Genomic DNA, 9,771 nt, shown 5'->3' with positions numbered 1-9,771 from the left:
ATAATGTTAATCGAGTAAATTATGTTTAATAGAAAAGAGTGAATTACTTTGAAAAGCACAGTAGATGAAAATGCAGTGGAGGCTGGCGACATGAATAATAAGACAGAGAGCAGTGTATTGGGGAACATTTTAGGGTTTTATACATATGTATTTAATTTTTACCATTCAGGTACACATCCTTGCATTGTAAAAAGAGGGATGGGATCCAAAAAAAAGAGGACTTAAGACAAAAAAATTATTCTCTATGCTGGATCATCGGCGGTCAAAGAATCCTGAACAACTGACCAGTCCAAATAAGACTCCTCTGAAATGAAAAAACGAGAGCTAGTTAGTCTGTATCATATTGCTAGGGTAGGAAACACCAGGCTCTACAGGATTGGGTGATAGAGGTGGCCTTTCGCTCTCACTTCTCCCTAAATTCCCATTGTTCCACATCTTCCCACTTAAACTGCGTAACCTTCCTGTAGGCGTGCGTCTGCAGCGCCCCACAACGTGTACGGATTTTTTGCCACTGAAAAAAGCACGGCGGCTCTGGAACTCTGCTCCGACCTTCCGTCTCCCCCGGTGGAACTGTCAAGGAAAAATCGTCTCCAGTAAACTCATTATTACTAACCTGTGTATACAATTATGACCGTGAAAGCAATTACTTTACTACTTTTTAAATATTCAATCTCATTTTTAGAACTGATGGCACAAAATGAATAAACAGATGGTGCAGTGATGCAAGATCATCAAAAAAAAGGAATCATGTATGCCTTGACCTGTTCTTACTATTCACATGAAATATTAAGCATTTTATTTACAACCTATTACATGTTACACTTACAAATAAATATTGCATTCGTACAATCTACAATATTCCACTGTCCGCTTCTTCTTCCGTACACATTTTCACCTGAGCTTTTCAGAGGGCTGAGACACGTCTCTCCTCGCCTGCAAGAATTGTCAAATAAATTATGCAACAAAGAACGGAACACAAGCACTTTTTAAAAATCCAGTCAGTCAATCTAAGGAACCTTTATGAGAAACGGTCGCCGCCTGTGAGTACGGTAAACGGTAAAGTAAAAAAAAAGAAAAGAAAGAGAACGCAACATTCATACACCGGCCGTGCATGTGAGTCGTATACACACCGGCCGTATACACTTCTGTCTGCAGCTCGGGTTCCGCAGCTTCCACCCCGGCAACAGAAACACGTCCTTGTTAGGTGTTACAGGAGGTGAACTGTTTGTGCGACCTTGGTTTAGCTCGCTCCCGGCAGCAGGAAAAAGGTTACGGTCGGGTTGTGTCGTGGCCAAACAGCGGCCTTGTTTTCCTTCTACTGCTGCTACAGGGTCCTCTGTTTGATCACGCCGTCTCCTCTCCTTTCACCTTCCAGACATTCGCTGCATATGTGACGGCAGCTATTGGTGCTTCTACTCGGTAGCAAGAAATCTTTTCCTTTTGTTCCTTTACCAGGCGGCCAGAGCAGGGATCTCTGACAAATACGATATTTTAAAACGGTAGAGGCAGATTGAAATAACGTTCGTATATGTCTCGTTTTCATAAGCAGCAGTAGCAGTCTTGGGGTACAAAAGTAAAGCAACAAAATTAGCTTTGATGTAAAAAGCATGAAACAGGAGATAGTTGGGCTCTCAAGCAATGCTCTCTTGTTACACTCTGCTATTGTCTAAAGTACATTATTTGAACGAAACTACCAAAATAAAGCAAGGAAAAGCGCCCCCTCTCGCCCCCTCGTGGAACAAAATTTACACAACATATGCATACATTTCCTAATCATCATCCTATAGGTATCTGTATTTTTCTTTGTGTCAGCGTAACCTGTAAAAGTGGCCCTCGTCCGGCCGTGGTGTTTGCTCTCAAAGTCACCTGGGCTGTTATTTGTTACATATGTCCATCCCCCATCGTACAGTTTGTCCCGAATTATGGTCTCACTTATTGTCTCAGTCACCCTTAAGACAACCACAACCTCTTTGTCCATCAGTACAAAGGCATCACAGGTGAGATTAATCTTGAGTCCAGGTCCCACGTTCCCCTCTCACAGATTGTCTTGTAGCCTTTCCATATAGTTTCTGATCTCTGTCGACTGTCCCAAGTCCATGTCTTGGCACACCCACTTGATGTCGTCTTCGTTGCCGATGAGGACCGAGTTGGTGTAGGGTCCCCCCTCATCTGGAAGAACAGTAGCAAAGGAAGTAAATTTGACTCGCTTGCGCTTTGCGGCACTGGGCGAGTTGTTGAGGGGCTGCGCTTTGCCCAAAGGGTCCTTGCCTGAGCAGGGTCGGGGGTCGGACAGAGTTCGGGGGAGACCCTGGCCGTGGGCGGAGCTGCCCTTCAGCGTTCCGCTGCCATTCAGCAGGTACTTGCTCTCCTCGCAGCTCTCACTGCGGTCGATGGCCGTGGTGCACTCGTCCGAGTGAGGCAGCTGGCCATGGTTGCCGTGGTGATCCATCAGGTCTGCCTCGTTGCCCAGCCACACCCAGTCGTGGGCGTGGTTCATGTTTCCCTGCTCCAACACGGGCAGCTGCTTGTGCCGGTACTTGAAGGCGAAGCTCACACAGTTGATGAGAAAGACCAGGATAGCCAGGCAGAAGACGCCAAGCAGGGCGTACATGCCGATCTCCAGGTCCGACAGGCCGCGTGGACTCTGGGTCAGGTCACTCCCCGCTTCTCCCGGCAGGTCCACCTGGGCAGGGAAGCTGGTGTAGTCCACAGCAGAGTTGCTCTGTTTCCCACCCCCGGCCCGGTTGGCGGTGGTCGTCCTGGTGGTGGTACTCCCCTTCCTGGAGACACCATCTTCATGGTCCAGAGCGGCATTATTGGTGCGTTTCCAGGTGTCCGCCCGGTCCTTGTCCTGTTCCTCCGTTCCCTTCTGTCTCTGCTCACCGGTGCTGTTATCCTGCCTGGGATCTCCTTCCTCCCTTCCCCCGCCCCTCTGCTCCACGTCGTTCTGCCCAAACTTCACCCGGATGCTGCCTACTCCCATGGCCAGGACACTCTTCCTCTTGGACTTCTGGCAGGTCTCAGAGATCACCATCTCCAGCCGAACCAGGGAGCCTTGTCCCTCACCCTCAGCCACGACCACAGGCCACTTCTGAGGATGCTCCTGATAGATGGAGACCACAGCCTCATCCAGAGAGGTGGCAGTCAAGGTGATCCATTTAGGATCATAAATGTTTAGTGGAGTCACTGAGCCATCGCTGTACTGGATCCACGCACTGATTACTGCTTCCTGGGGAGGGTGTAGGAGGCAAAAAAAATCAGAAATCAGATTACAAAACTGAAGATACGACACTCCTGTTAGATCAGGGGCAGACAATAAAAACATCTCGAGCCGCAGAATACTTCATAAGCGTAATGTAATATGATGAGCCTTCAAAGAGTGTATTGAGTTAAACATAATGGCTTTCCAAAATAAAGAGCTTCTTCCGTTTACATTTCTATTTCCCATGATGCCGGAAAACGGCAGCAATTTTACTTTTCCTTTCTTTTTAATCAAAAATTTCTCCATGCGTACATGCTTTAATAGGTAAAACCTAAAGCGTTCAAGAAAAGTAATTAAATCTCTAAGCTGAAAAAAAATTAATATATTTCCTCCCCTTGATAATGAAAGGAGAAGTGCTGAATGATGGAAATGAACTAGAGGTTAGCAGCAAGAAAGAATGGGAAAATTTCCAATTACATTGCCAATACCCCAAAATAAATAAATATGACAATAATCCTTGGATAGAATTATTCAAACACATATGGTTTGCAATAGATACCGACGTTCGAAAGACAACACTGGATGGAATCACACACACAGACGCCGAATCAAATGCTAAAGTCATTACGTAACTAAGGACTGTGCTGCCAACTACCAGCAGCAGCATTTTGGCCTCCCACATTGATTTGCAGACATTTAACCTTTAGATTTCCTGCGTGGGTATTTACCATGCTCTCACGCCGAAAAGTAATTTTTGAGTTGCTAATCTATTGATTGCAAGCCACCAGGCATTACACCGAGCCGCTGTGGTGTGTCAGAGAGAGCGAGAAAAATGAGCACATTAACTCTATCAGAGCATAAACACATTACAGTAGAGACAAATGAGAAAAATCTTCGTCCGCCATCCATATTCATAACCATGATTTAGAGCAACAAATCTGATAACGGCTGTTCATATATCTTCAGCTGTTGGCTATGAATTTGACTGGCAGGGTTAAATGTTGAAGACTTTTGCACCTATCTGAGAAAAGCTGAAGTGCTAAACGTCATGATCACATTAACGTTTTTATCTTCACATTAAGCTGTTAGGAAATTAGCACAGAATATATTTTACCTTCAAGACAAAACGCATAATGGTGCACATATGGGTGAACATTTTGTTCCAGAAGCAGGCGAACAATATAAACGGGATATTTAACCTTTAGATCGGGTTAAATTTTGGGGTCTTTTTTGTGGCCTAGTGGTTAAGGTAGTAGCCCCGTAATCAGAAGGTTGCCGGTTCGAATCCAGATCTGCCTAGGTGCCACTGAGCAAAACACGGTCCCCACACACTGCTCCTATCATGGCTGCCCACTGCTCACCAAGGGTGATGGTTAAATTGTACTGTGCTGTCATCACTTCACTTTCTCACTTAAAGCTATTCGTCTGAGCTCAAATCTTGCAATGAAAAAAAACATATTGAATAACAGAGAGAAATGGCCAGGTAGAACAAATTTGTATTTTACCTGGCCTGGTAAAAGTGTACTATAGTTTCCATTTATTGGAATACATCATTATATAATCACCTACCAATGCATTTTTGGTATCAGACTGGGTGAGGATACACACACATTCATACTGTATCCATACTGTCAATGCTCACCTGTTTGGGGGTATGGAGAAGGTCATGACCTGTGGTTGTGACATAGATGGTGCGACTGTCTGCAGGGTTGGGATGGAGGGACAGACTGAGCGAGGACACCAGCTGTACGCCAAGATCACTGATGCTCACTTTGTCATCCAGCACGGTCACTGTCTTCTCTGCTAAGATTGAGTCTGACAGAGGGGACAGCACCTGGGAACCAACCAGGAACCAATCAACAACATCAACTGTGTGTCTACATGATGAATTCAAATACATTTAGGCAGTACAGTGGAATTGTGTCACTGAGTCACCCCAAAAAGGCTCAGCTTTACGCCAAATGTTTGACCACCTATGTAAAACTGTTGGAATGCTATTAATGCTATTATTATTGGCAATGGCAGCACAAGATTAACAATTTTAACAAAGTAAAAATGTATACGTTTCTAAGTATAAGAGAAAACAATTTGCATCTGAGCCCCATGGAGTAAAACTCAACTTTTAAAAGCGTCCAATAACCTTTTTAATACCAATGTGAAGTCGACCAACACACGCACACACAAAAACGTTCATGCTATTATGCAAATTCTGTAAAGTGGAGCAGATCAACAACATGACTTGCTGAATAGGGACAGGCTACTGTACTGTACACGCCTGCTGTAGTAAAGACGCACTGAATAAGCATGTCAACACTGACGCCACTGCAACTCCCAGCAACAGAAGAGAGAGATATTGAAACATTTTGAAAAAGCGCAGGTATAAATGTAAAATCCAATAGACACACAGTCCTCCATAACAAAAGACTTAATTAGAAGCGCCTGCTCAGATTCCCCAGGGGGACGTCTTTATGACTTTAGTGTCACAGTCAAGCATCACATGATGTACAGTAGACAGAGACTCATAAACAGCTGCACAACGCAAATGCTGAACCAAAACTGCATTCAGACAACACACACTCGCACCAACCTAATCAAGCACTGAACCATGGCTAAGACAAGGCTATCATTGTAATTAACACCGTTATCATTTTATTATCATGAGAGTCAGCTTGTTAGCATGAAAACCTGTGACTACGACTTCTGAGTGTGAACATTGTCAGCTTGTTAAACCTTATTTAATTCAAGTGATAATGGCATTAAAAACTGTGCTTCTGTTGTACAGTAAAACATTTAAATGACAAAAGATCATTTTAAACAAAATATTGGTCTTTTTTGATTAATAGATGTCTAGGAGACACATTCAAAACTATCATATGCATCAGAGACTTAAGAATTACGATAACTCAACACATTTACATTTACAGCATTTATCAGACGCCCTTAACCAGATCGACTTACAATCAGTAGTTACAGGGAAAGTCCCCCCCGGGGACACTCAGGGTTAAGTGTCTTGCTCAGGGACACAATGGTAGTAAGTGGGGTTTGAACCTGGGCTACTATTAGGTTACATTACTAGGCTACTACAGGGTGGGCCATTTATATGGATACACCTTAATAAAATGGGAATGGTTGAACACATGTTATAATTGGTCAGAAACTTGTAAATAACTCACGAAAGAATAAAGTTATGTTAAAACCAAGCACACCATTGTTTTTCTTGTGAAATTACCAATACATTTGATGTGTCACATGACCCTCTTCTTATTGAAAAAACAAAAGTTGGACCCAAGATGACGACCTCAAAATGGCCACTATGGTCACCACCCATCTTGAAAAGTTTGCCCCCTCACATATACTAATGTGCCACAAACAGGACGTCTCACAAACCATTCTCATTTTATTAAGGTGTATCCATATAAAGGGCCCACCCTGTATTACTCTACAGAGTGCCATTGGAGCATGACACCCTAGGCATTTTACTCTCAATTAAACTCAAAATATTGAGAAAATATTTTTTCATAGTTGCTCCATAGTTGTTTGAATCTTGACATATTAGTTAGCATGTTCTTGCCGTGTTACCCTGAATTCATAGGTGTGAGTGTGTACCATTTGGTGGGTTGAGCCCTAAGTTTTTTTCAATAGGTTTTTATGGAAAGTGAGTCTTTTTTTATAATTTAATTTAAAGGGTAAATTCTTTAATTGATTGATAATAAGTCATTCATTTAAAGTGTAATGAAAACACACAAATGTTTAAAATATTACAAAAAATAAATGACCTCTTTGAGATGTACTAGTATGTGTGTTCACACCTGAATTGTGGTGATGCCCAGGTCTCTGCCCATCAGCACACGTCCATCTATCAACTTGGCGATCCGGGGGTCCTCCACCTTCAGGTAGTCCACCACCAGGTCTGTGATGTCAGCCTGCCAGTCGGTGCCCAGCATGTAGACCAGTTCTCCACCTGAGTCTGCAGGCTCTGCCACGAAGTGCGTGAGAACTCGGACAAGAGCATACTGGTACTGCAGTGTACAGCCACGGCCACGCTTCTCATCATCCTCATCATCCTCACTGTCACGGGTTGGTCTGGGAAGACAGAAGACCACAGTTCATGTCATATCATAGCACAAATTTCCTACACTTTAGGATCTTCTAAAGGGGCAGTGGTGGCCTAGTGGGTAAGGAAACAGAACCGTAATCAGAAGGTTGTGGTTGTGGTATCCTGGACAAATAACACCACTGCACTGGCCAAGAAAGCACAGCAGCGTCTCTACTTCCTCCGCAAACTTAGAAGAGCAAGAGCACTAGCCCCCATCATGTACACATTCTACCGAGGAACCATCGAGAGCATCCTGTCTAGCTGCATTACTGTGTGGTACTGTGTGGTTTGGAGCCTGCAATGCGTCCTGCCAAAAAACTCTCCAATGCATAGTCAGAGCAGCTGAGAGAATCATCGGTGTCCCTCTCCCCTCCCTCCAAGACATCTACAGTACACGCCTCACCAAGAAAGCCCTCGGCATAGCAGCTGATCCCACCCACCCAATGCAAACCTTCTTCAGCCTGCTGCCATCAGGGAGGAGACTGCGGAGTCTCCAGGCCAGGACCAGCAGACTGAAGGACAGCTTCACCCATCAGGCTGTCAGGAAACTCAACTCCCTCCCGGCTCTGCCCCCACTCCCCTCACTCCCCTCTTCTGCTCCACAAACTTTCTGAACTCTAAATCACACAAACTGACCATGCACCAGTCACTCTGTGCAGCTTTGGTCTGCCAACTACCTCACTTGTCACTTTGTCACTTTAAACTTACCTCTGTTGCACTACATGGGTTTGCACTCTCCACCATGTGCCCTTATTTGTATATGGTGTTTTTAAAATTGTATATTGTGTTTTTTAAAATTGTATTTATACCTTTGTATTCAATGTTACTGTCTTGTATTTAATGTTACTTGTATGGGTCTGAGAGTAACGTAATTTCAATTCTCTACATGTCCTGTACATGTGGCAGAATTGACATTAAAGCTGACTTTGACTTTGACTTGACTTTGAATTCCTCCCTGGCCGCCTGTCATGGCTGCCTACTGCTCACCAAGGGTGATGGTTAAAATGCAGAGGACACATTTCATTGTGTCACCGTTTGCTGTGCGATGACAATCACGATGACAATCACTTCACTTTCACTGGTGTTAATGGTGATGGTAGCAGATTTCCTTTAATGATCAGCAGTGTTGCAATCTAATGACTGACGTGATAATAATGAATTATTGAGTTATAGAAAATGTAGTTACAAGGTGCTTACAAGATAGAATAACAATATGTAACATAGGAGGAATAATACAAAAGCAAATACAAAAAACATTCTAAGATGATTGTGAAATGTACTTTTTTTTTGTCATTGTAAAACACTGCAGCACAGCACATGGTAACACAATGAAATGTGTCCATTTAACCCATTACCCAGCAAGCAGTGTGCAATAATAATAGTAATAACAGAATTATGAATATTTAAAATGCTGAAGGTAGAAATTAGACTGTGAAGCTTGCTAAAACAGTCTTAAAAACACTCCAGTCTCATCTCCAAAGTGTTGGGGAAATAACGCTACGTGTAGCGACTCATGTCTAAGGACCTCAGGTTGCAATTGGAGGTGTCAAAAGATCTGAGATGCAGTTACATGCAAGTCCTGCACAAGCTTTATAAGTCATCAATATAATCTTTAAATAATATATAAAATATTTTAATAGTCGGTGGAGAGATAGTAAAAGAAGAAAAATGTGCTGTCTTTTTCTGGCTGGTGCATTCTGGTCCAGGTGATATATAGATATGTAGCTGCCATGGACTGACTCCGGAGAGAGGACTCCGGCTCCGCGATTCGGGCCGGAGTTTGTGTATCGTCAGCGTTGTGCTCCCTAAAGCCCTGGCCGTTTTCATCTGTGAAGTGTTCTAAAATTATGACCATTGTATCATGTCCTCGTCGAGTCCTTGAATGTCCATCTTGTATTGCTGTGTGCCCTTGTTTCATGTATTAAACCCCTGTTTGTTATTTGCCATGTGATTGTGTCCATCTCTTGACCATGACACTGTGACAGTAGCGTATGGGTTTCATCGTTTTCATACTCATCAACATTCAGCTCCTATATGGTGGATAAGGCCATCATCATTGAGGAGGACACCACTCCTATCAGGATAGGAATGTTTCATCATTATGTACCTTTATGAACCTTTTGTACCTTTCAGTACAGTATATCTTCAGTCTACTGGGGGTAAAAGCAATAAATAAATGTACAAAAATGCTGCACCAAAATGCTTTTCAAATCAAACTAATAATAGTTAAATAATCATTTAGAATTTTTCCCATTTTGATCATTAGCGACTCAACTATGCACAAAAACACAGGAACTGGCATGAAAAAAAGGGGCAGCTGGTGCTTTCGGTCAAAATATTTGGATGTCGCAGAAGGCAGTGTGTTCACCAAAGGCCTGAGAATGTAAAGTAATGAGTGTCTACAGGCTACAGTCAAGCATGGTGCAGGATCCTAGCAACTGTGGGGCTGCAGCTAAATGCTAAAGGCTGCAGT

At 43.3% G+C, this 9,771-nt stretch overlaps 1 protein-coding gene across 2 annotated transcripts in view; it reads right to left on the bottom strand.

Annotated features, from left to right (window-relative positions):
• Positions 1-781: 781 nt before the first annotated feature.
• Positions 782-9,771, bottom strand: part of LOC114799894 (transmembrane protein 132C) — a 169,702-nt gene continuing 160,712 nt past the window's right edge. For both annotated transcript variants that reach the window (XM_028996817.1, XM_028996818.1), the window contains exons 7-9: positions 7,012-7,285; positions 4,845-5,036; positions 782-3,229 (exon numbers count right to left, since the gene is read on the bottom strand). In XM_028996817.1, coding sequence (XP_028852650.1) covers positions 2,036-3,229; positions 4,845-5,036; positions 7,012-7,285 — 1,660 coding nt within the window. In that variant the 3' untranslated portion in view covers positions 782-2,035. The remainder of the gene's footprint in view (positions 3,230-4,844; positions 5,037-7,011; positions 7,286-9,771) is intronic.

Source organism: Denticeps clupeoides, chromosome 11, assembly GCF_900700375.1.
Source record: "Denticeps clupeoides chromosome 11, fDenClu1.1, whole genome shotgun sequence".
Lineage (NCBI taxonomy): Eukaryota > Metazoa > Chordata > Actinopteri > Clupeiformes > Denticipitidae > Denticeps > Denticeps clupeoides.
The sequence above is the reverse complement of the archived record's forward strand: the minus strand, read 5'-3'. Positions and strand labels throughout refer to the sequence as shown.